The sequence below is a fragment of the Dama dama genome, chromosome 24, assembly GCF_033118175.1.
Source record: "Dama dama isolate Ldn47 chromosome 24, ASM3311817v1, whole genome shotgun sequence".
Taxonomy (NCBI): domain Eukaryota; kingdom Metazoa; phylum Chordata; class Mammalia; order Artiodactyla; family Cervidae; genus Dama; species Dama dama.
This window is the reverse complement of record NC_083704.1, coordinates 35,414,250-35,442,057: the sequence shown is the minus strand read 5'-3', so window position 1 is coordinate 35,442,057 and position 27,808 is coordinate 35,414,250. Positions and strand designations below refer to the sequence as shown.

The following is a 27,808-nucleotide window of genomic DNA, read 5'->3' as shown; positions in this document are numbered from 1 at the left end:
GAGAACACAGATTTGCCATTAAACAAACTGTACCACAGAGGCCACTCTGAGTTGAGGGCTTCTCTTCACACTACATTGACCACGGTACCTACCAGGCACAGCCCCACGTCTTTCTGTGAATGGGACACACCGCCATATGGACGAAGACACTGAACAAGCTGTACCACTCTTGGCGACATGTGCCCGGGGGATTGTCCCGTGTTACACCACCTGGGCTGTGGCAATTGTGCGGCGTCTGTACAGAGGCACAGAGGAGCCCAGCAGGATGTTATTTTTGAGTACACAGAAAAAGGAAAATTACAGTTAGGAGAATTCTCTGGCTAGCGTATCTGTTGCTCAATTCCCGAAATAGTTTCCCAGAGGAACGGTTATCTGCTTTATTCACACAGGCAGAAATGACAAGCTGGAACACATATTAACAGTTTCCCTTTGTGAGCTTCCACTATTGTTTTAATGAGGAGAATATACTTTATAATATACTTAGGCCCTGGCTGATCACAAAGCGGGGTGGGGGGTGGAATAAAGAAAGTGAGGACAGCTCCACATGCCCAACCTACTTATTTGCATCACCCAAGCCAGCCAGTCCACACAGCCCTGCCTCCCTTGGAAAGAGCTGGGAGCCAGGCTGCCAGGTGGCCCTGGTGCAAACAGCATCTTGGTAAACCTTGAAAAAGGGCATGCCTTGCTTTTAAGTCTCCCTCCTAGATTCCTGCTCACTGGGCCCCAACACCGGCTGGCTTAGAAACCCCCCTGGTGGTCCAGGGGTTAGGACTTCACCTTCCAAGGCAGAGGGTGCAGATTCTACGCCTGGTTGGGAAGCTCAGGTCCCACATGCCTTGCAGCCAAACAATCAAAAGGTAAAACAGAAGCAATATTGTAACAAATTCAATACAGACTTTAAAAGTGGTCCACATCACACACACAAACAAAATCTTTAAGTTAAAAAATGCACACCAAAACAAACAGGAAAAAAACAACAACAACAACTGGACTCGGTTGTCATTTAAGCAAGAACCCCCACTAGGAGTTTTCCAAGCCACATGGCCTTCTGTCGACCCTTGGGCTCCCTTTCTACTTGCGGAAGGATCCATATTCTCCAAAGAAAATTGTCTATTCATTCAATCCAAGTGGTAAAGTGTACATTTCAACCAGATGTTTTTACAGGTAAAAAGGCAAAACCGAACACAACAGGCCATGCATCAGAGGCACTCAAAGACGAGTCCTCACCACTTTTCTGCTATATGCTTCCCTTTACACCCCTGGTGTGGAACGAATCTTAAGAAAGTTAATGTACGTTAGGTGTTTCCACACAAGTGCAAGTAACTATGAAATAGCTGAGTGCCAACCAATGCATTGGGTGAAAAAAAAACCTCTAATCAGCAAGAGCAGCTCATCAGAAAACAATGACTAACTTCCATAGTGAGAGAAAACAGGGGTTTCAAAGTTGATTTTGTGTGAGAAACCTGCCATGCTGGACAGAAAGTGCCCATGGCTGAGATTCATATTATGCCACAGCCCAAGGGAAAAAAATTAAAAATCAACTGAATCGCAGAGAAACTTATAAAACAAACCGGACTCTCCAGACCCATGATGTCATTTTATGGGAAAGTATGTATCATTTAAACACAATAAATAGAAAAAAGATTTATAGGTTCTAATGATGGTGTGTTATGGCAAAAGGTATTTTATTGAGATAAGACATAACAGCCATTTGAAAATAATGGCTGAGTGTTTTTCTTTTCATCATCCCACAAAGTGAACAGTTAAGAAAATCCATAAACCAGTCTCCCAGGATGTGCCACAGTGTTAAAGGTTTTCTCTCCTTGCCCTTCCTGAATGTGTGAAATGACAGGAGATGACACAGCATCAGGCTATACCACCCTAAGAAAAGTTTTCCTTCTATTTCTAAAAGCCAGGAACAACTGGTTTCAAGCAGAGAGACAAAATGATCGCAGTTCTTCTAAATGTGACGGTCGCCAAACACCCAGCAGTGCTTTGGTGCACAAGAAGTTAGTAAGTCCCCAGGAGCTTCTTTTGGACATAAGCAGGGCCAGTTTTGACTTAAACAGGCAGACAGACATGGGCCAGCTGATGCTGCCAAGAGCTGGCTCTGGAGCAGAAGGCAGTGCCTGTAATTTAGGCCTCAGCAGCCAGCTGCACCCTTGTCTCTTTCTTGTCCCTTCCCACACCTGACAGGACATGCTCAGCCTGCTTTCTATAGTCTCCACTGCTTGTCACCTGTGTCCTTGTGCCTTCCATCTGTGCAAAAAGATTTAGCAGGGGAGAAGAATGGGCTCTGGAGAAAGATGGCGGACTTCTCCCTAATTACTGCCCAACAGACAGGCTGGCCCCAGGCTACCATCTTGGAAGGTTATGGCCTGACCCTGATCCCCAGGCTGTATCCCCCGGAGGCTGTAACCCAGAGTCTGGGGTGCAGTTCAGGTGGTCCTGAGGAGCAGCCCACCTGGGAACCACCAGAATGGGGCAGCTGCTGCAAGGACCTGAGACTTGGTGACACCCTAGTTCCAGTTCCTACCTGGTCCCTAACGAGCTGTGTAACTCATGCAAGTTATACATTGCCCAACAACATCATCTGTACAAAGAGGACAGTAACCCATAGGGCTATTGTGAGGATAAAATGGGAAAAATCAAGATCAAGGCCTTTATCAAGTCCTAGCTCAATAAATGATAGCTGCCTGAACATCACCATCATATGCTAGTTTCTGGTTCTTTCTAGCACTAGCAGTATCTGTCCTCTCTTGGCTCATACAAGAATGGCAAACCACTCGTTCTGTGGACTGAAGATGTCTGGGAGAGTCATCAAAATCTGGATAAAAAAATGTCCTTTCCAGCAGTGTCAAAACCTAGGTCAACTGAGCATGCTACCTGCGCTGTTTCTCAAACCGGAATGGGCATGCATGCCAAGGACTGCATTTTAACCCTGGGACTGGGTGAAAATGTAGACCCTGACTCAGCAGGGCCGGGATAGGGCCCGAGACCCTGCATTTCTAGTGAGCGCCCAGGTGATACCAAAGTTGCAGGTCTACAGCCTCTGAGTAGTAAGAACAGGACTTTTGTAAGTAGGACTTTTGTTGCTGCTTGCTGTTGTTTAGTCGCTTACTTGTGTCTGCCTCTTTTGTGACCCATGGGCTGTAGCCCACCAGGCTCCCCTGGCCGTGGGATTCTCCAGGCAAGAATACCAGAGTGTGCTGCCATTCCCTCCCTAGGGGATCTTCCCGACCCAGGGATCGATCCCTGCATCTCCTACACTGGCAAGTGATTCTTTACTACAGAACCACCAGGGAAGCCTAAGAATTTAGGGTACGTATGACAAAGAGACTCCTGTACCCCATCCCACACCAGTGGAATCCAAATCTTCAGGCCTAGGAAGATGTATGCTTTAAGAAATACCTGTGACGTTATCATCAGGAAAACTGAGAAACCCTGGTCCAATGGGTAATGCTGGAGTTGGCCAGCTTTTTCTGTAAATGGCCAGATGGTAAATATTTCACTCTTGGTGGGCCATATGCTTTTTGCTGTGACTACTCAAGCCAGCCATTGTAGTGTGTGAAAACAGCCACACACTACGTATCAATGAACAAGCCTCACTGTGTTCCAATAAAACTTTATTTACAAAATAAGAAGCTGGCCAGATTTGGCTGGTAGGTCATAAATCGCTGACCTATGTAACATCAGATGCCTCAACACACATGGGCAGAAAGTAATCTGACACTTCTGAAGACAATTTGGGACAATTTGACTGCAGATTCGCCAAGACAATCTAATGATGAGGGAAGATTTGGAGCCACTAGTTTGTTCAAGTGCTTCAAATCAAAAGAAATATGAAAGAAATTACTTGATTTTCAAAGTACTAAAAAAAAAAAAAGTTGACATGAGGAAGAGCTATTCAGAGTCATGGGAGCTAGAGCTTACTGTTTAAATGTCTGGCTCCAGAGGCCTTAAATATGAATATGAAAATATGCAAAAAGTTAAATGCTTGTGTAACCGGAAGAGTTCTGAAAGCAAGCTTCTAGAATGTTAGCAATGAAAGTAAGAGCACAACTATTTATTCATCATCAGAGAAGTTAGTTAAGAAAAAAAAAAGGAGAAACGAAACACCAGGCATGTCCACAATTCAGAGTTCCTTGCCTTTTGAAAACAGAGGGGCCAGTCAACATAAATGTTATTGTTATAAAGTCAGATCCACAGCAATACATCAAAAGGCCACAAATCGAAAACAGAGACTTTGTATCAAGTGAAAGTGTCTGCAAGTCCATGAGCCCAGCAAAAACCTTCAGGGGCTATTTGAAGGTGGCTGCCAGCTGAGAAGTGTGGAAACTGCAAGCAACTGAAATAAGTGGGGCTGTGTCAATGAATGAGAAGGAAAAGGAAGGTATCTCCTGAGGACAGAAGGCAGGTTAGGCCTCAGAGAGAGAGAGGTTACTCGACCTGGGTCACCTGTGGCTGTGATAGCAGCTTCAATAAAAGAGGCTGCACAACCCAGGATCTCTCAGGAGTTTAAAGAAACCTTTCACCAAATGCTTAAGGAAACCCTGGAACAAATATTTAGAAGAGCTATGCATCTGAGACATATTCAAGTTATAAAACATCTACTAATGGTGGTTGAACTAAAAGCAAAAAGCTGGGAAGGATCAGAGAGAAGGACTATCTCTGATACGGACTACAGAAGGACAGCTGAAGCAGAATAGAGACCAGATGATGTGTTCAACGAGGGAACCCAAGATTTATAAGGCAGGAAGGAAAGCCAGGATACAGTTAAAGAAGAGTATGCCTTGTTTTACATTTGCCTGTGTGCAAATCCTGCACGGGGTCCGTTTTTGTTCTCTACGTGCTGTTTCAGACGGTTAGTGATTTATATTTTGCAAGCCCTCCCCACCCACCCTCCCTTTAAGAGTAGCCCAGGGACTACTTGTCTACCTTACATAGGGAACTCTGGGATTTCCCTTTAAATATACTGATGTGCACACAGTAGGTAAGCCAATACACTGTTGAAGTGAATTTAAATCCAACTTAAAATTTCTTTTAGGAGCACTGACTTTAATTGATCATAATTAAGTATGCAGTTCTGTGCTGAATGGAATCTCTTAAGTCCTGTTTTATAAACTAAAAGGCAGTCTTGAATTTGCATCTCAACTATGACACGAACCAGTTCTATGACCCTAGAACCAGTTCTATGACCCTAGGTCACTTATTTAATCTTAATGAATCAACTTCCTTATCTGGAAAATGGGTATAACAAACCCGGCTGCTTCCCAGTGGTCACGTGGCTAAAACGAGACATCACTCCAAAGGCAAGAGTTTAGCCAGTTGCTTGGCACAGGGACAAAAAAGATTAAATGTGAGTTTCCTTCCCCTTCCCTAGTGCATCATAATATAATGTGATATTTAGAATTTTAATTCATGCAATTACTTAAGTAGTAATTGCTATTTGTATTTACATAGCTGCTTTGATCCAAGAAGCTCAAAGGGTTTTACTAAATTTAGCATTTTAATAAATGTTTCATTTGCATGGCGTTGATTTTGTTTACCCACACCAAAACTTGAAATTTCTTAAAGCGAGATAGTCAAGACAGTTGAGAAAAACAATATCTTTGTGTTTACAGGTATCCCAGGTCGAAGTTTTGTCTATTTACCAAAGAAGTCAGGACGCCCTGGTTCTGCGGAATGAAATGACAGTAAGAGACATGGATGTGCCTGCCTTGATCTGCGGCTCTTTAGCTCCTGCCTGAACTTCATCCCCACCACACTTCTCCCGGGCCTGACAACAGAGGTATGTCGACTGCACCAATGAATTTATATATATATATATATATAATCAGCACAATAAACATTATTGAATTCTCGGAAGAAAATCAAAGCACGGAGTGCAGCGCCTGTGCTGAATTCTAATGATGCGGAAGGTCCGTGATCGCACTGGGACAGGATCTTAACAAGCCTTGATTTGAGCGCTGGCATCCGCCTCACAAATCACATGGGCTGCTCCTCCCCTAATGATGCTGAATATTGATACATGTCTCTACCCCGCACAACAGGGAAGTGGGTTTCTACTGGCAATCTTTACCAAAGTGTGTGTGTGTGTGTTTTTTTCTTCCCTTCTCTACACTCAAGGGTTTACCCTGAATGATTTAATTATAATTTTCCTTGTGTAAGACAAATTAAAGAGGAGAGTAGGAGTGTCGTGCCAAGCACATTATTTATCTCCTTAACAGATTGCAGCTCACCAAACCCCAGAGCTGCTGCAGCGGTGGCTGCTCACGGGAGCCCGAAGGATGCACGGGGGCAGGCGGCGGGGGGAGGAGCCTTCCGCAAGCATGGAAATCTGACTTTGAAAAGCAAACCGCAACTCTCACAATGCTACCTCGGGCCCTATGAATTGTCACACGGAGTACTCCCAGCTCCTTTGGGAAAGAATTCTTAAAGCCGGTACCCCAAGATACAGCTCCAGGAGCAGCACTGGGGGTGGGGAATATTACGTAGAAACCAAGGGAGAGTTTCAAACGAGATACATTTCACAAATGCTCCTGGTGAGAAAGGGATGGAACTTCTCAAAGGGACTCCTGAGACAAATGACAACTCATTGTGTAAGGGAGAACGAATTGTGAGAGGGATAACTTTTTTAAAAAAATCATTTCCCACTATTTAAATAGCAATATCCCCCATGGGATTTTAAAGTAAACCATCAGATGGTAAAACCATAAAATATTCATTATTAAGTCCCTATATACAAAGCTAACTAATAATTCAATTTTTAATGATCAATTCTGTAAGTTTGTAACTTTTTGACTTATCTTTAACCTAAGGTGCTCTGCTCATCTCTCTTATTTGTCACGTTCAGTTAAAATGTGATTAGAATTTGATTCAGTCCAGCCATGTCTAGGAACCTACCACATAATATAAACTCAGAGGTCCCAGAGATTAAGTAGTAGCATGTAGTTTCATAGTTGCTTCTTCTTTGCATGTACAGTTGGAGAAGTCAGCCTGTTTCTACATCCAGATTAATGCTCAGTGAAATCTGAATTCTTTCCTGATCCTTATTCTAATGCTGGCAGGTAGTATAATGAAGATTAAGCCCAACTTTTGTGCAGACACATAAGGACCACAAAACGAGAAATCCAACAAACTTATTCTCCTGGCATTAGACTGTCTCTGAGATCCATTTACTTTCAAATGCACCTTAAGACATGAAAAGGGCTATTCTTCTCCTATTTGCCTCCTTGGTAATCTACTACCTGACTCCAGATATATAACCTTTTAGAATGAAACTGAGCACAGTGCATCTAAACAGGGAGAAATTTCTGTGTCACAGGAAATCTGTGCAGGCTCCACAATGGCCGACGAGATTACAATAAATACTTTAAGTGCATCAGTTGGCATTTTTCACTGTATGGCCCCCTTCACTACCTATGGATAAAGATGTAATTCAATTCCTTTGCTGTAAATGGACAGCATCAACCTCAGGACGCCAAAAGCAAGCTGAGCAAAGGAAGACAACCTAGAACCTTTTCTTTAAAAGCTATCGAAGGTCTAGGGTTTTTTTGTTTTTTTTTTTTTTAATTACAAAGGCATTCTAAGACCTTATACAGCAAGAGCTAAGACTGGTCTCCAGACATACAAACCTATCCTCACTGGAAACAAAAGAAGTCACATTTGGTCCAATGTCTCCAAACTAATTTTTACTGTCAACCATTCTATTTTTCAAGCTCCTCTAAACCAGTAGGATAAAAGCATCTTTTAGTTCTGCTGTGTCTGCCACAGAAACTCCAAAGTGATGTCAGAAGGACAGTTGCAAGCTTTGGCTAAAACATATATAATCTCATCTCCAGAAACCTCTCATGGTGTTTGGTTTTGAACATGATACACACACACCAACACATACACAAATATTTAGGTACTATTTTCTGTGATTACTAAGCTCTAAATGGATCAAGTACTGCTGGTATAAAAATATACCACATATATATATGTGTGTACTTGCTTAAGTGAAGAACACAATTAAAAAATCTTTCACTTGGTCCCTTTATAAAAAAAAAAATTTTTGGTTTTCCTGAATGGAAATGACATTTGCTATCACCTACGACTTTTAGGTTTTCTTTTCGTCTGTGCGTAGACACTCTGCATACGAGCTACATAGGAAACAGGTTAAAAATACACCAAAAAAAAAGTTTTATATATATATGTTCTACTTTGAAAAAGGACTGAATAGTAGTATTAATGTTTCTGGGTGCTAAGGTATAATAATATGGATTCACAGCTTCCTTTTTAGCACTGTCTGTTCACATGATGTATTTTGGATCTCTCAAAATACCTCAGCTTCAACTAACATCCAAGTGAAGCTCAGGGCAATTTAAAAATATAAAGTGTTAACTTCCAAAGAGGAATACGGAAATTGAGTCAATGCTAGAATACAGACCATGATCAGGATAAAGTGGCTCCGTATGTCTGTGTGTGCATACACGTGGACCCCTTCCATCAGTCCATCCTGCAAACCTTCACTGACAGTCTATTTAAAAAAAAAAAACAAACCCAAACACTTTGGGGACACAACGGTGAAACAGATGGGCTCCCTGCCTTCAGGGAGGGAACTGCAGAGGAGTGTACGTTTTACCTTTTCTCAAACTGAAATTCAACACAGCCTACAGTAGACACTGCTATTTCCTTAGAAAGCACGTAAAGACAAGGAAATCGACTTGTAGGCAGTGGACACTTGGCAGAAAGAGGCCTGGAAGCCCAACTCATCCAAAAGAGAGATCGCAAGACTGCCTGGGTTCCTGAGCCCAGGTTCCATCTATGTAAGTGCTAATTCCACATTGAAAAGGTGACAATAATTAGATGCTTCACACCCACACCATATTGAATACATTCTTAAGTAATTATACGCACACTCCAGTCACATGGATCCAATTAGGGATCACCAAGATAGATACGGCGAGGAGAGGCCACCCACCCCTCCGCCTTACAGCCAGCTTCGGACACATCTCAGAGTTGCGTTCCTACCTTTCCCTTTTGGGAGTGTGGACTGACAGCTGTCCATTGGTAGAGGCATGTGGGTTCATTATTAAGGAGGTCTTGGAAGGTGCAGAGGAAGAGACACACGTCGTGGTCAGATCCAAGCTGCTGTGATTGTTGCCCGTGGCTTCTTCTGTCGTATGAGCGCTTGTCACTTCTTTCCAGAGCTGCTGCAGTTCTGTTGGAATCATGCCTGAAACAAACAAATTGGATAATTAAATCAATTAACAGCTAATTCCGTCCTCTTCAAACAGTAATTAAATCAAAGAGTCAGTAAACAAAGCCTAGTGTTAGGGTTTTTTTTGGTGCATGCAGTTTTCTTTTCCCTTCCCTCTCAACTAAGGCAAATACGGTAGGAAGGAATGGGTCCTCCACCTGAAGTGCCCTCATCACACATAAAAGACTCCCATGAAAAGGATTCAGAACACAGCTATTTTTTGCAAAGACTGTATATGCCTCCATCCAAACTGTTGTTTCTAGACCGCTGGGGTAAAAAAAAAATGTAGATAGATGTTACTGTATTTTTAAACACAAAGAAGGGCTCAAAATAAATTTGTTCAACTATACTATTATGACAACATGAACCACAAAATGAGTAATTTTTGTGCTTAAGTCTTAAATGATGACAAATAGCTTTGTTATTAAATATAGTTTTTATTAATCACTTTTAGACATAAATTATGAATTCATATCGTCTTCCTGAAATGCTTTTCAACTTTTAACAGTCAAATTGATTATACTATGATTATTTCATTAACACACCTATCTTCCTCATTAATTTTGGTTTCTTGTACCACATGCTTAATTGATGGATGTGTCTACTGAAAAACTGTATAACTTTTTATACAAGTAACACTATTATTACTGTCATTTCTTAGATCCATGCTAATGAACCATTGCAGAATGAAATGAAAATGTGAAAGAAACTTGGAGCAGTAAAGTTGTCTTGCTCTTTAAGGGGGTCAGAATGGACATGAGTCTTGGGCAATAAGTGTCACCTTGTTTTTTTCCTCCCAAGAAGAGATTCAATCAGTATGTCAATCTCACTATTGTGGGTACAAAGCCTTTATTCTGGCGGCATGCCTCTACAGCCCAGGATTTCCAAATCTGACCTCAAGGCATATTCTAGTGCATGCACGCACAGAAGAAACATATTCTGAATGGCAGCTGACAACAACCACCTAGGAGGACAACTTGGAAGAAATCACAAAGCCCTGACATCACGAGGCAATGCCGCATTAGAACTGGACGTCTGGATCTCAGTTCATTGTTTCCATGAACTGGAACCGAGCTCTCCTAGGAAGCCTGCCATTTTCTGACTGTATAGCAGAACTGGAATAGGCATGTTTCTGACCAAACCTAAGGTACTGAATTTAAAAAGAAGGCTGTGTGCATTATATTCATTTGAAACACATAATAAAAAATGCCAAGGTCTAAATTTAATTTATTTTTGTCATTTAGAATACAATGGATAGATAATCATCTCAACGTGATCAGCCAAACATCTTTACTTTGCTAAACTGTTAAAGATTTTAATTATGCTAGCATTGGAGAGCACTGGTCTAATGAGGCGATGGACTCCAGAGAATCCGAGTGGTTAAGAACTGTGAAATGAGTCTGATAGGATTTTTTTATATTCACCGTGGATCGTTTGCATATCAAAGAGGAGTAAATTATTGCACAGCAGACCAATAACCTTCCCCGCCTTTCTGAGAGGAGCGTTAACAAAAACAGTTGGTCTCTCCTAACGGTTCTCCAAGAAAATGTTCAAACGCTTGAGTCTTTGCAATTAATATATATTATAAAAGAGGCCTCAAATGATACATTGAGTGGTCAGATATTCTTCGAATGCGTCCTCGACAGCCAAGTCAGTTTTCTTCTTCCTTCATAAAAATCAAATGCCAATTATATTTTGATGGATTTTGTCCCAAATGAGCATTTAGTTATTAGGCATATTCAATTATTACTTGTCCCCTGAAATTAAACCTCGGAGGCAAATTAAACAAAGGGAAAGGTCACCACACAATCCTGTGTCCGGTCCTGCTGCATCTCGGCTGTTTTTTCCCAACACCTAGTGAGGTGATGCGCAGGGCGGGCTGGTAGCTAACAGGCCGCCACTGATGTCTGCATACCAGCAGTTACCTGGAAGATGGCTGACCCTCGGATCGCTGTTTATTCAGTGGAAACAATAGTGAATAGGGTTGTCTGTGGATGACGGCACACTGATGTAAAGCCACACAAGTCAACACCCAGTTTTACTTTCTGGGGAGTCGGTACACACAAAAAGAACAAGCCGCCTAGTTTCAACTCCAACTGATTGATTTCTGGGTCAAGGTGCATGGGAGGTGGGTTTCTAACCACTGTGTTGACACTTTCCCTCTGATAGAAGCAGCACTCGGAAGCTGTTTCAAAAGTAAGCTGTTTATCCAGCAAATAAAGACAAAGAGAAATGCCCTGTTACACTTGTTAGGCCCACAATGCACATTAATGTTTCTCTCCTCTCCTTCTAGTCCAATGGGCTAGCAAATCAGTTTCTTCGTCCACAGGGAGAAACGGTAAATAAAATAGTAACTCACTGACTGACAACGAGGTATCCTTCTGGGTCAAATTTCAATGTGATAATTACGGTGAAGAACATTCGCATCAGACTCTCAGAAAGGCAGTCAAATCGGTCTCTTCCATCAATGTTACACCTTGTTAGTGATGTTAAACTGTTACTTCAGTGAACAGTATCTACCAAAGGATGCTGTTATTTGACAACCGAGATCTCACAATAGAATTAAGACAGATAAAAGGTAAGCTAGTCACTCATCAGACTAAAGGGACACCAAATGTCCAGAAAGCATGCATTTCTTCCAAAATGGTAGATAGGAATAACAGTCCCAAGTTAAACAAACCCATTAACAGGTACATTGGCAGGCACGCAATTTTCTTCCAACTGTAGTTTATATTTTAAAAAATTTAAAAGTCAGAATGATATTAAAAGTATATTTCTTTATGGAATTACAGGTGCTAAGAAGATGATATGTCTAAAGCCATCAGGGGAAAAAGAGACACGCTAATAATATAAAACAGGGAGAAGGCTGTCCAACAGCCCTAAAAACATTTTACAAAATGAAAGGTCCTTCTGTTTCATAACCTAAAACCTCCAGGGGAAAAAAAGTCTTCAAAATATTACTCTCTGTCTCTTCCAGTACTGTGATATTTACATGCACGTTTAAGGCAACTTAGCCAAGACCGTGCAGGGATGTAAAAGAATCATGGTGATTACATCCTGAAGTGAGCATTACTAGCATTTTAAACACATAAACCCTGTGCCTGCCTACATGTCTTTTTCCAGGACAACTGGCCCCTTCATTATAAAAGAAAATGCAGACACAGGTTTAAAAAATGTATGCTGTGGGGACAGTTGACAGATTACCATTCACGGAACTCAATTTTACAATCCCAGGTATCACTGGCTCTAAGACAAACAGAGTTGATCAACCTTTTTTTGTCCTTGTACCTCTATACCCAGGTGACCATGTTCAAGCAAGCAGAAAGTTGATTTAAACCTCATAATGACATCAGTTTTAAGTCATCATCTCTCTGATAGAAACAAACAAACAAACAAACTGTGCTGTAGTCCAAAATGACTGAATTCTCCAGCCACTTTGGGCAAGGGGTGAGGGGACACAAAACCAGCCTTTTGATTCCAAGAGAGATGGCTATGACACGGGTGGCTCACTTCACTAGGAGAAATGTTTATGTTTGCGTTTATGCATTTTGGGCACACACAAAGACACCCCCTTAGACTATAAATATGCATCTTCTTAATGTTGCGGGGGCTAAAGCGTTAGAGCCGACTGCTAAGCATATCAATCAATGCCATGACTAGTGAATTACCTACCGGTGTCTCTGATATGTTACTGCAGAGATTACACTTCATGCATCACCACATTCATTTCTTTCACATTACATGTGAGCTTGTCTTGTCACTGCCCAATTGCCCTCTTTTGGACAGCTTAACTGATGGACTATAACAATGAACCTTAGTGAGCCCACTTAATAGTATAGGAGCAGTAGGAAAAGATGAGCGAGGCAGAAGCGGAGTCCAGTGGGTGTGTCAGCCCAGCCGGCGATGTTGCCGACAATAAATACAAAGATGTAATTAATGCATGTTATAACATTTTGCAAGCACAAAAGTGCATTAGCCCATGTGTCCTCCCCCGCCCTGGCATTGCTCAGTTACCAGATCTTCTATTTTGACAGCAATGGCGATATTGATTATATACTGCGTGGATGAGCAGTAAGAGCAGGAGGAGGAGGAGAGGCAAGAAGCAAGTTAAAGGAGGAAAATGCCCTGGTCTCAGCATTAAGACATAAAGAAAACCCAAAGAACCCCAGGAGGGACACAAGTTGGTTGTGGTTGACTCAAGAGACTAAAGGCAGACATGACTCAAAAATTACTGAACACATGGCCATGCCTTCATTACCATGAGGGGAGAAAGAGTTTTCATATTTTGAACTGTCTTCATAACGCAACTGAATCCAAGACACCAAAGGTTTTAGCTACCAATCTTGAAGGCACATATACACATACATCCGAGTCTACCATGGGCCTTCAAGAGGCAAATGAAATCCACCGTACCACGTACAGGACGGAGGAACTGTATTTCAAAACACAGCATGACTCTTTCTTCTTTCCTTCCCTCCTTCCTTTCCTTCTGGCTTGTTCTGAATAATTCATTTGTGTATCACATTACCCAAGTAAAAGTTAGATTTGCTTCAACCCAGAGGATGTTCTAGGAACAGGAAAACTACTCATTTCTGTCTGTCGGGCAACATCCACTGGAAGAACATGTCAACGGTTTTTCCAAAGAAATTTCTAAATCCATGAAATCTCACTCCTTTTCAAAGAGCTCCATTTCTCAAAAAAGAACTGGAATGGACAAGTTGCCTGTTCTAATGGGTGTAGAATCAACTTGCTCTAAAACCAACAATCAGGTGAATGCAAGAGAGAGAGATTCCAATAGAAAACCCCCTTGGCTTCTGTAACAGCAAGAGATGAATCACAATTGTCTACCTGAATTTCTCCCTAGATGTTAAAGAGAGACATTTCAAAGGCATTACTACAATTTAAAACAGAGCAAGTTACAGGATGTACAAGGTATCTTAAAATGACTAACGAAAGCCTTCAAGAAAATGTATTTGCGATTCCAAACTGAAAATGTGAGAAGATCTGATTGAAGAGCAGCACTGCCTTCTCTCCTGCAACATTTTGACCCTGTGACATCGGCGAAGCCTGCAGACCACCCTACGTTGTCATCTTGGCACTCACAAGCCCTCCAGCTTCTGGAAGGGTCCATCCCTGTTACCTGAGCTGGTCTTGCCTCTAAGTGTGCATCTGCGTGTTTTAAACAAACAATCTCCTTGATGATGAGCTGAAAGGAGACCCCACTCCCCTCGCCATCACTGCCCCAGAGTCTTGAGGGACCAACGCCTGCTGCATCATCAACGCTTACCTTGAGTAAGAGGTTGGAGGGGAAGGGCGGGCTGCCCTGGCTGGATGGTTAGAAGGCCTTGGCGCTGCAAAGACAGGAGGTGTTGCTGCTGTAACTGCTGCATCTGCAGAAGTTGCTGCTGGAAGGCCAACTGCTGGGTAGCCACCTGCTGCTGCTGAAAGAAATCAGGCAGGGGGAAAAAAAAGAATGAGATGGCCGCTGCCCAGGGAAGGCGAAACGGATGGTGGTCCTCAAACACCCTGTCATCGGCCAGGACTGAGAGGGGTCACCAGAGCTTCGTGGAAGGCTCGGGCTCAAGGCTGCCTTCAAGGGGACAGAACACAGCACCTCTGAAGAGGAACGAGGGGGTGGGTGGAGGCCCTTTCTCCCGCCGGCTCCCACAGAAAGACAGTTTGCCAATCAAGGCAGTTTTTCCTATGATTGCAAAGGCCTGAGTTTTTGCAGTCAGAATGTGGACTTCTAGACTCTGAAACCTGTAATGAGGCGCACGAGAAGTCAGGCTTCACCACTTGAGGCCTACGGGGATTTGAACCCCGAGCCCTGAGCAGTGAAGGAGAAGCTGCTTCCATCCTGCCTGTTCAGGGAGAAGCTCTTAACTACTCTGTTTATCACTTCTGACATAAATAAATGAGAAAAAATCAGACCTTTGAAGAAGAAAAACTTCATCTAATATTGTTAATTAGCCATGACAAACGATGAAATAACATTGTAAATCTTTCATAGAAACAGCCACTAGATTTTAATTACACACATTCATAATTTAGCAAACAACATCGCACTCGGCTGTGAGTGCTTAATATGAAGGACACTTTCAACTGCAGATGCCTTCGCTTGGCTTGAGTTTCAGAAACCCCAACTCTGCTTGCTGGTCGTGCTTCCCTACCTGCTTTGTTCTTGCAAAGAAGGGGCTCTGCGATATGATAAATATCTTTCTGTTGATTGGACAATGACAGGAGGAAAACTTTTGTTGTGTAAAACATCAATACATCATTCCTGTGTTTAGCAGGACTTGCTCCAGCCAAAAAAATTAATGTAGATTTCCTCAGTAATTATCTGAGTGATAGAAAGATAATACAGTGCAGTATTACAATAAATAGAAGGAAATTATCTAATATCCTTAATCTGTGAGGAATCAAATCGAGGTGGAGGTCTTAGCCACATTATGGCTAACAATTATGAAAGAAAAATTAACCCTTCTTGGGGAAGGGAGTTCTGAAACCAGGAAAGAAAAAGAAAAGAAAAAGATTCTTTAAGAAAAGCCACAAGATTTGTTTTCCTGATTCTGAGTATTATTCAAAACATGAGGGAGACATTCCCAACCAAGAGGACTGCATAACCCTTTCAGAGCTTCTCATAACTACACTTTACAAACAACTGCATTCACTTAACCTAACACATGACCTTGATCTGATACATCCATAAAATGGTATATATACCAAGACCTTCTGATGCAAAGTTCAAAGGAGGAGAAAAATAGTGGTTTCCTTTTGGTCTCCATGCAGTTTATTTTACAGTAAAAACCATCATTCTCATATTAGCAACCAATTTCAGACTTACTACCATGCCACTGAGAAAGTTAATTGAGTTTCACTCCAAAAAACAAATTCTATACCACTAACAACAAAAATTTAAATAAATTTAAATGAAAAGCCAGTGTTTTCATTTGAAGAACAGCATGCATAAAATGATCCAATTGTTTTCACCCCTTCCCAAGTTATCACATTAATGTAAAACCCAATGATAGTTATATTCATGTCAAAGTGATTTTTTCACTTCTTCAACAGATATTAATTCATGATGTTTTTTTAAAAGGTGGGGGAGGGGAGAAAGAGAAGAAAAAACAACATGGGTACAATAAAAGATCAGGGATTCAACTCTTGTTGAAGTAAAAAATCTTGGGGCAGGGGGTGCCGGGGCTTGGGGAGGGTGTTTCCTGTCTTACTGTAAATGAAATGTTTAGAAATTCTGTATTTATATAAAATGACTGATGGCTGCTCTGTCGTCTCTGTGGCCATCCCTAGGAAAAGCTCATGAGAGCTGTCTGCGTTTGAAAAGCCAGGATATAAAAGTATACAAGGCCCATTGTCCAAAGAAAGAATTTAAAAGCAACACTGGTTGCCAAACTGCGCTCCCCACCCAGTTACCAAACACAGGATACGAGTCCGTTTGTTTACTTCTCACAATTGAATGCATACAAAAAAGGTCTCCGCGCAGTCCCCTGGACAGGTCAGTAGTCAGTGTTAAAATGCTAAAATGCCCTGATAAACCTTGCATTTCGGATCCCCTCCCTAGCACTGCAGTCAAAGGTCTGTTTTCCTTTCTTCGGCTCCTCCCTACCGCCTAACATAAACTGTCATAACTACCAGGACAAACGGCCCTTTTAAAACAATCAACTTAGCCTACCTCGCCCGCACAGGATGGGATCTTTTTTTGTGGCCTGACTTAAAATTAACTCTGCCTTCGCTTTTCCACACCCGTCCTATCAAATAGTAATGAGCCGTCACCTAAGAACTAGCTGTATGGGGCTACGGAGCACCCATCTTCCCAAGAAGGTCTCAGGGCTGAACTCAACAACTCGAGGCAACTTCAGGAAAAAAAGAGACTAAAGTATGTTGTTCTGGCCCAGGATCAAGTATCTTACTGCAGAGGTGATCAAAAGAGGGAAAAGGCGGGGAGAGGGTGGCTGACGATTCAAAATTATGAGCCACTAATGACTGGGGATTCAGTAAATTAATACACTTGTTCCATCTGTCAACATCCAAGTTCAAACCTTGTTAAAATCCTAACCAGCAGTCCACATCATGAAATTACTACCATGTGACTCTACTTCATGGTAGCACAAAAGGACCACCACCGGCACAGTCCTTTCAGGAGGCTCCCCCCTCACCTCAGGGACATAAAGATCGCCTGGTCACTGCTACAACAGGGCTTGGTGACACTCAGTGGTGCCGTGAACACACCAGTAGAATCCAAGGGGATGTGCTGTAGGTCTGGGCCCGCCCACCCCTCAGGATCTGAAGGCAACACCACCTTTACCATCAAAATGGATGGCAAAGTGTGACCACAACAAACCCAGTGTCCCGGAGATGCTGAACGCTACTACCATCATGCAACCACCGTCCCCTGGTTCAGACACAGAGTGGCCCCCTTTTCTCCCCCACCCCTCCCCCCAGATTCCAACACCACCAGCATATCTGTGTGCCCGAGATGCCCCCTTCCCTTTCTGAAGGCAGCAATTTGGGCGAGTTAACTTTTATCCTTCCTTCTGCTGTGTAACTTTCGCCTTTGCATTTCTTTATCTGCCCTCTGAGCTCATCTGAACTTTCATGTTCTCCCAGCATGCAGACGTGCATTCCAAACTATGTCTAACAGACCAAGTAAGAGGTTAATAAGAAGTGGCAACAGAAAGGAAAAACACAATCCCTGGTAACTGATAAGAATGACAGTGCGGCCCTTTTTTGTTTGTCTTCAAATATAGAGTTAAAGATCTTTAAAAAACTAAATTTTGATGCCTTTGAAAAGAAAGAAGCACAAAATAACAACAGGGGGTTATTGCCTGCGAGCCACAGGGGAGAAACTCCATAATTCTTATTCTCCCTTTTGAAGGCTGTTAGAAATCTGATTCAAAAAAGCAACAGCAGAAGGGGAAACCTCTTGAGGCTGTAACCATTTCCTGTGATCATGCATAATGTGCTTCAAAAGTGGGTTTTTACCAATTCTGTTGATCAATTGCACCTCCTTCATATCCCTTCTTTTTTCTGCTGTGTTTACATCTGATGTGACTCCGTGACAAGCACTGTCTGAGACTGTGAAACAGGCCTGTCATGTTGATTTATGGGCGCATCAAACCACAACTTGTCCAAACTGAAGCTCGCAGTTCATTAATTAGAGAGTTGTGACTTTGAAGTCAGCTTTCAGACTGTGGTTTTTAACATTTGGCTTAATTTATATGCTCTTGAATGTGGATCTCTAAGGAAAAAACTGAAATTCCCTTCTTGTCTTTGAACTTCTTTTGACCGCACAATAATCATTTCTTTGTCCAGAGTGATGCCTGCAATCCCAGAGTCATTAACGCGCATTGAACTGCCACTGATGAGTAAGCCCTGCTGAATTAGAAAAACAGCCAGCAAAACAAAGCTGAGAGCCTTCTGCACAGTGATATCTCACAATTACATGCCTTCCCGCCCTGTGCCATTTCCATTTTAATTACTGTTAGTCCTTTAGATTTACATTTTAGACACTTTTTAATCTGTTCCCTTTTTTATTACAGAAGCGCCCGGTAGCGCGCCACCGTACTTAAGGTTGTGTCAGCAGTTTCATTAAAGCGCCTCCTCCCCTTCAGCCCCAAACTGCCCCTACTCTGCAGGGCTGCTAACCAGGACTCCAGGGTGAACCCTTCGCAGGGCAAGGAAAATGTACCCAGTGTGTGCAGAGCGAGGAGCCGGCACAGTGAGCACAGCTGGGTCATTCCCGGCGTGGGCAAACAGGCGCTTCCAGGCACCCGCGCTCCTGGGACGGCCAGGACACAGTCACCTGGCGCGACTCCTTGTAAGCTGAAGGCAGGGGCTGCCTGCTGCGGGCCAGCCAAGAAGCTGTTCAGAGGGACTGGGAGCTGTTTACCGAGCTCTGCATGGTCATTCCGTGGAGAATACTCAAATGGAAAGAATTTCAGTCCACCGTGAAAACATGCAAAGATAAGAGACATAGGATAACTCTGGAATGGAAGAGAGATGCCACGATAACATACACATGCCCAGAGATACTCCTCCATCTGACCAAGCCACACTGAGTCACATAGAAGGTGGGACAGAAACCCTGCCTGGGAAGGTCTTCCCTTCTGTTGACAGAATACTGTTACCTAACTGGGCAGTAGGCACACGTGATTACTATGCCCACCTCCAAAGGACTGCATACATAGAAGCAATCGCAATACACAAGTTCTTCTCAGGAAGACACAAATACTCCAAGCCTGCCATTAGCAGTTATGATCCATGCAACCTGGAAGAAGCTGTTCAACACAGATGGGGTGTTCTGAACCCTGCTCTAACTTTCGGCATAAAGGATTCTTTTTCTGAAGGTAAAAGCCATCATCAACACCCAAGCTCCTTGGAGCTGGGAGAAAAACATCAGGTGTGCACCCAGGTAAAATTTTACTTGGAGCACTTCACCTCCCCCAGCTAGATCTCAGCTCAGCGGTGCCAGTTTGCAAAAGTTGCCCTGAAGGTTCTGCCCAACCTCCTCTTCCCAGCGCCCACACAAGGTACACCTGTAGCAGTGTTAAAAAAAACACAAGTGGCAGCCAGTGAACAGAACCCAGAAAAATCTGAAAGAAAACAGGACAATAATTCTCAGTCTGAAAGCTGAGAACCGATAGAGTCAGCTGAGTTGTGCAATCATTTAAAAGATGAATGACAGTTTAATAGCCACGAGATAGTCCTCAGGGATCTGTGGTTTGAAAGTAAAATATGTATTGTCGGTACCTCTTTAGGCTGTTTTCCAGCATGTTGTTGTTGTAAAAGTTGAAGCTGCAACTGTTCCTGTTGTTTTTTATAAAACTCTTGAAGCTGCTGCTACAAAGGAAAGAGAGGATGGTAAGTAACAGAGGGCAGTGCCAAGCCACTGTCCCTTTCGGTGACATACACAAACTGGGATTTGAAAAATAGCATCCTTTTATCTGTAATGGCCTGACCTTTAGTTTGAAACTCGACAATAAATTTCAGCGCATGCTGACTCTTCTTGGCATTATTGTTTGAAAAGTAATCTCCAAAATGAACTGATGAAAAACATACCATTTTCTACACAAACTAATTAAAAGAAGGCAAGGAATGACCTTTGATTGTACAACAAAGCCAAAGCGCCCTTGCTGAGGGAGTCTGGTGAATCTCTACTGCAGACTGTGCATGCTCACTCCGTGTTAGGCTTGGGCGGTGCTGGGGGCCGGTCAGTGTGGACATCACCGTGTGGCCAGTTTCCTCTGCGTCCGGTCCCCACCACCTTGCCTCAGCAGCTCCCATCACCATGGTCCCGAATCCCCTCTATCTGGTTCAGGGGTCCATCAAGGCAGACTATGAGGTCCCCATGGCACCATGGCAGCCAGAAGTTTATTTCAGCATCAGCAGACACAAAAGGGACAAAACCAACTGTGCAGCGGACAGTTAACAAAACTCCAAGATGCTTCCTGATGTTGAAAAGTTCTGTACGCTTCTGACTTGAAATGGGGACTTTGAGAGCTGTCACATTTAAACCTGCTCCTGACGTGCTCTCGTTTTGCTTTGATTCACACCATTTAGAAGCCTCTGGGCTTACCAAATAAAAGAGCGCAAAGCCCCCTAAGCCGAAAAGATCTTACTTCTACCAAGTCCAATTACAGCCCTGATCTCAGTCCATCGGGTCCTCTCCGGGCCCAAACCCTCGTGGCTTTGGCAGGGTCCCTCTCTTTCAGGGATGCAAATGCAGCTGATCACCCAGGGACCAGTGTGCATCCTGCCCCACCCGCCTCACTCTGCCTACTGCTTCGGTGGGCAAGTCAGCATGGAGGGGTGGGGCCCTGGAGGCACGGGATGCTGGGGGAGGAGGAAGGACCTTACCTGTTGAAGCATGAGGGCCTGCTGCTGCTGGAGGAGAACCTGGAGCTGCTGAGGGCTCAGCACTTGCTGCTGGAGGATCTGCTGCATTTGCTGGGGAGTGATAACTTGAGGTGTCATCATAGCCACTGACACGGGAACCTAGAACGTTAACGAAGGATAAATAGCAAGCCAGGAAATCGCACACCCACAGCACTCAGCCTTCCACGTTCAGTGACAGACTGTCTTCAGCCTGCTTAGAGGACTGACCCATTTCCCATATGCGATTCATCTGTCCAAAGGGGATGCAGCCACGAGCTCTGATCAATCAAGTAGTGGATTTCAAATAAAGAAAAATAAAACAAAACTTTGCAGCTACTGACAAGCGTTCCTGAGAGTTTGGTCAGCAAACAGGAGTAAAAGCTTAATACAAGCTACCTGGAGTTAAGGCTGGTGTGATGTCAGTTGCTTCAAGAGTTTTTGGTCATAGCAAGATATAGGAAGTTAACACCAACTTGAATTTTAGGGAAGGAGTTTAACTGGAACCAATATTTTCCCAGCTGGAGCCAATACAATCTGTCCTCTGAGGACAGTTATTTTGAGAACAGTCCATGAACACCAAGTCCTGTGGACAGCTGAACCTTGGGTGCACCTTTTGAAATGCAACACAGACCCTTCCTATGTTCACCCAGCACACAGATGTCTCAATTCTTTCATAGTATAAAAGCCGCTTTCCATGACATTTCAGTGACAAACAGCTACAGTGATGAACTTGATAGCATTTCATATTTGCAACTGTTAACACGTTTCTGCACGGGCATCTCTGCAAGAAACCTGCACACTGTATCTGAAAGGATGATGTCTTGTTCAGATAAAACACTGACATTAAAATGACAGGCTGTCTTGGCCAAGGTTACACAAATTGTATTCAAGCGGATACCTAATGACAATGCTATGAATTCTGCAAGCTTTCTAGAATGTAATTTAGCTATTCAAAATAATCACTGCACTTGTGTTTAATTTGCAGACTACATGAGAACCATTTTGTCAGGCCCCGTAATACAAGAAGACTATTTCATGAAAAATTATCCCCCCCCCAAATAAAAAGATAAGGAAAGGGGAAAAAAAAAATGAAAGAAAAGACAAAACCTGTACGTCTTCGAACAGTAATATTTAAGCATCTTACTTTTCTTTGGTTTCTAATCAAACATGTGACAGCAAGAAGCTAGAAGCAGTAAAGGATATACTTTGTTAAAAAGGATCTGCTGTCATCTCATGTATTACAATAAAAGGTAATAATAACATGTTTTGCACTTTGCCTGTGTGCCACTTAGAAAAAAAAAATCCGGCAGACAATAGCTGATCAGAAGATAAAAGAATTAAAAAATCTTTCAGGGGAGCAGTAAGCAAAAGGGAGAAATGCAGTATTAATTTTATGTAACATAATGTCTTAATATGCAGTTTATCTTGACTTTTTCACATGATTTGTCCTGTCATTTGCATAGCGAGCTCTCATTCCTAATTTCACAGTCATTATGCACTGATGTCCCGATTTCTCAGCATCACTAATTTTGATGAACTAAAAATGGTTCCTGAAGGTCAGATTCATATACAGTGAACAGCCTCCACTGTTGTTGTGGGCATGTTTTGTGTGGGGGGATGTTTACGTGCAAGTCTCTCATTGTTTGGAAAACACTAGCTGGAACATTTGAAAATTTTCATTAACCCAAGTCTGGAAGGTCATCATCAAATTCTTCCTATTGCAGTGGCCTTTTAAGTGTAGATGTAGATACACTGTAATTTAAAACAGATGGGCATGTCTGAATATTTTTATATGCAAACAGGGACAGATGTATATGAATGGATAAATTATCCTTTTAAAAAGATACTCCGCCACACAAAATATCACCAATGATGAGAACAGTGAACTTGCATTTAATCTAGGACAAACACCAAGAAGACATTATCCAAACATCTAACCATCTAGAAATTAATTCCAATTAGATGACTCTGTCTTCATACAGGAGAAACTTTCTGAATGTTTCAATCTGTATTGGGTGCCAATTACTATCTTTTGAGCAGCGAAAGCCAACATATCACGATGGAAGTTTACTTTTCCTTGAGAGTTGCATCATCACACAGGGAGGTTTGATTAAGCAAACAAAAGAACCATGTTTAAGGTTTCTTTTTTTCCCCTTGCGTTTCTTGGATGATATACAAAATAAATATTCTTGAGCCAAATTTCTGATGGTGATGAACAGGAAAATAGACAGGAACAGGGTGGTGTAAGATCTAAGCTGGTGATGAACGAGAAATTAACAGTGCTATAACAGAAACCACCATAGACAGTCTCGTGCTCACAATTTTTAAAGTGACTGCGGAAAACCTATGCTAGAAATGGGCACCAGAGAACTTTTGGGGGTGATAAGAGAGTCAGCTATTCTGGTTGGTTTGGTGGTCACAGAGGTGGAGAAAATTGCCAAAATCCTTCCAGCTGTCTACTTAAATACACTTTATCATATGTAAATTATGCTTCAACAAAACAGATCTAAAAGTTTAAAAAAGGACTTATGCCCACAGATAATTTTTAAATCCCCATATACAGTCAAGAGTTTAAATCTCCTTTCCCCAGAGTTATTTATTCAATATCCATAGTCATGTTACAGAACAGTATCTTGAGTCTCCCTTCTTTCTCCCGGTGGACATCTCCATGGAGGTGGTGACGAATAACCCAACGCTTAAAGCAGCAGACACAGCCAGGGGAGGGGAAGGGGCGAGAAGCCTGAGTAATCCTCCAGCCTGGTGACAGGTCTCTGAATGAGCAGAAGTGGGCTATCAGATCCTGATGGCCTCAGCTCTGCTTTTACATCTGAAACCACATTTTCACACCAGTTAACACTGAGCTTCCAGAGGAGGCTCGAGCTTCATTTATAAACATAATAAAACTGAGATTTTCCCCAAACTTTCTCCTCCAACATGTCATGAAAATCAGTTATGGAAAGCTTTCACAAACATAGCCAAATGAACCAGAAACCATTGTGAGGTGGAAAAGGAAAAGAAGAAGAAATCTGAACACAGTGTGAGGCTTTAAATAGTTAAGAATTATAGCCTACATATTCACTGCCTTAGCTCTCTATGTCCAACTTTTTCACGTAGCTAGTCCCTACTAATACTGGGAATCAAAGGGCATGCAGTACCAGCGAGAGGCTATTACAGCCCACACTTTATTGCCCATTACTACTGAGGTCATTAGCGGCAAGAGTGATTGTACTGGTCTTAACCTATTGATCACTGTAACTACTATCATTTAATCCTGTGTTGAATGTCTGGAAAGCAGCTAAAGGCACACAAGAGACAGTGCTTTAGCATTGAGAAATATGGCCAAGGCTTCGAAATTACACTTTGATTCATAAAATCTAGCCACTGGTTTAAATCAATAGTATTTAAAACAGTCATGTGAGTTTTTAACTACAGCGCTCCAGTATTTATGAGCTCCTCTTTCAGAGTATTCAGTCAAAACTAAACTCCCCCCCACCAATTCCATGCATCTACCTTACCCTCCTTGAGATAAAAACATTAATTTCTGAGGTTTGTGTGCTACAGGGCTCATGCCTTAACTAGGAGTTCAAGCTAATTCTTGATTTCTTTCTCAAATGACAGTTTAAATGCAATGCAAAAAAAAAAAAGTATCCCCGATACTGTAACTACCTTAACTCTTTGAGTATATAGAAATGAGTATGTTTTATGAGTTAACAATGAATCATAGAAGGCAATTTATGAAGAACGAGAATGATTCCGTCTAGCTGCCTTCAGGGATCAGAAATTCAAATTAAACTTCTGGCAGACATTTAAAGAATGCTAGCATACAAAACTGAATTTAAAACACACACACACACACACACACACACACACACACACACAGAGTTAACACTCTTCAGCTGAGTTTCAAGAGGAAGTCAGGAATTAAAAAAAATTGCTTGATACACTGCTGACTGATAGCGGGCGGGCGTGGCCCACCCCAGGTGCACGCAGACCTGAGCTCGGCAGGCTGACCGCTGCGGGGGCCACGGGGCGCAGTGGTGTGCGCCCGCTGCTGCCTCCCCAGCCTCGGCCTCGGCACCAACAAGTGCTGGGGAGAGCTCATCCACTGCTGTGGAAATGCTCCCTGACACAGTTTTCTTTTACTTCCAAACGGCTTTATAGCAGCTGAACGCTAGAAGACTATTGAAATCATCTGGCTTATTTTTCCCCTGCATCCTCAATGGGGAAAGGTGGGTGGGGGGACGGGGATAGTGTAAAAAGCAAACAAGTAAATAAAAACACCCGCAGAAACAATACTTTTATTTCTAATCCCAGAGACAATTGGAGGAATTGGGTGGGAGGGGAGATGACACAATATAAATACTGAAAATAACAAGTCATCCTTTTTTTTCTTTTTTTCTTTCTTTCTCTTCAGTTTACACTCAATGTTAACTCCAAGTCAATGCTGCCAGGTATAAATACACAGAGATCTTGGACATGAACATATTCTCATAACTGCTATGGGTACAAATAATGCAAATGTAAAGATAAACACATTTAAAATACTGTTGTATTTCCATTTCTCTGCATTAAGAATTTAAAAACTATTTTTTGTCTCTGGTTATTCACTTCATGGATGTCCCAAGGAACTGAAGTCCTTTCCAGATCTGAGGCTCTACCTGGATGATAACTGACCAGGTTAGGCAGTGTTACTTGGTTCATTAAGTCAGAGCAAAATGAATTAAATTAGAATGTTCCACAACATCCAAGCAGAACGAAAGAAAATGGCTCCCCATGCAAAAAAAAAAAAAAACACACACACACACAAAACCAAAAAAACAAACAAAAAAAACCTATGTCACATTTGACATGATCATACAGAAGCTAGCCTGTGTGAAAGAAAAGAAACAGCAAGCCCCCCTCCAAGAGAGACCAGTGTTCATAATTAATAACCCAGTGGATACAACTGATATATCACCAAACAAAAAAGTTAGAAAGCTTCTATCTATTCCCCATGGTATTTAGAAAGAAGGAGGAAAACACACACACAAAATCCCCCAAAAGCCACAGACACCATGTAAGGTAGCTGTATCATACTGGAAAGAAAATACGTTTCTGACATAATATTTCAGTCTTCAAAAAATTTTTTAAAAAGCATGCTATTCATGTGGAAAGTATAATTCTGTTTCATTATAGAATTCTGCTTTTTGTATAACTCTTTTTGGCTTCGCTATTTTGCCACAATACTGTACAAAGCATTAAGGCAGGTAATGGTTATTATATTAATGCAAAATCATCTAAGTAGTCAGTCATTAGCATAACTGTTCTCTCAGTAACAATACAACCACCTATTAAAATTTTAGGGGAAAAAAGACCTCTTTAAAATGCAATTAGCATTTCATTTTTTATCATTTTGTTTATTACATTCTATCAAAAAGGGCTATCCTTCTTTCAAGAAGAATTGTATGGCCAAGACTTGTCTGCCAATCAGGAGTTATTTCAGGTTATCAAGCCTAATAAGCAATCTCTAGCAACGTTCTCCGAGCTCTTCTTTTGTCTCTAAATTGTAAAAAGTGGTATAAATTCATATTTGTTTACAGCACAGGCATTCGTGAGACCTCCACTGCTCTCCCAGTTCCCCACGCACATAAGGTTACTCACTGACTGCCGGTGTAATTGTTTTAGCTCTAATAAATATCAGCTTCATTTGCATAAAAATGTAAAGTTTACATGAATTAAATCGCTTCCCCCATTAGTGACTGTTAAATACAGGAAACAATAGAAGCTACACATGAAAATAATCATCCAATAAGCCCTGATCTTTTCAACCTGTCAACTATTATTATTATTATTAATATTATTATTTAAATACAGAAAAAAGCCCCTCTTTCCTTCTTCAGTCTCTTTCTCTTGGAAAAGGGATAGAAAACAATTTAGTGCACATGGATCAAACCTGCTATGATAGTTTATATTAACAACAACGAAAATGGTCTCTTAGGCCTGCAAAGAGGAGGAGAGAGAACTATTCCAAGAAGGTACCTCAGAAAACATTTTAGCCACAGTCCTGAAGAAAAAAGGAAGAGGCCTTGGCTAAATAAGCTCCATTACATTGAAGCATTATTCAAAAATAGTGCAAGGGAGGGCAACTGTATCCATCTTATTTGACACACACAGAGGATTAGAATAAGGAAAGACAACTCGGTGATATGGCTGTAGATCAACAGATATTGTTAGATGAAGAAAAATTAAATGTTGATCTTTTGCACATCGCACATTTTCTACAACTAAGAAGTAAATTGACAGATCTTCACATTTTAACCAGCACTGAAAATATAATAGAGGTGCTTAACTACATTTTTATTTTTTATTATTTACTGAGATGGAGGTGGGGATTTTAGTTGAATTTGAACATACAGGTAGGCCAAAATTAGATCATTCCAAAGTTTTTAAGACCTGACTTAGGGTGCAATCACCTTTTTTTTTTTTCTTTCAGAATTACAACTTCTGTTTCTCAAAATATGTAGTTTCCCATGCCAATTTCCAACACGTTATCCATAACAATTAAACTAAAGGGTGCAAATTAGATTCTAATGAGAAAACATCAGTTGCTTCTCTGACAATCTCACCATTCACTGATTTATTCCTAATGAAGACAAAGCCCAACCCAAAGCTCCTTATGTGATAAAGGACAAA

The 27,808-nt window shown here is 41.9% G+C and overlaps 1 protein-coding gene across 16 annotated transcripts in view; it reads right to left on the bottom strand.

The window, feature by feature from the left end:
* Positions 1-27,808, bottom strand: part of FOXP1 (forkhead box P1) — a 611,298-nt gene that overhangs the window by 73,873 nt on the left and 509,617 nt on the right. For 13 of the 16 annotated variants that reach the window (XR_009690333.1, XM_061128081.1, XM_061128082.1 and 10 more), the window contains 4 exons: positions 21,119-21,256; positions 20,012-20,101; positions 14,532-14,685; positions 9,016-9,220 (listed from right to left, as the gene is read on the bottom strand). Coding sequence is in view for 15 of the 16 variants with exons in the window: in XM_061128081.1 (XP_060984064.1) it covers positions 9,016-9,220; positions 14,532-14,685; positions 20,012-20,101; positions 21,119-21,256 (587 nt within the window). In the remaining variant the exon portion in view is untranslated. The remainder of the gene's footprint in view (positions 1-9,015; positions 9,221-14,531; positions 14,686-20,011; positions 20,102-21,118; positions 21,257-27,808) is intronic. The other 3 variants (XM_061128079.1, XM_061128077.1, XM_061128080.1) reach the window with 3 other exon arrangements.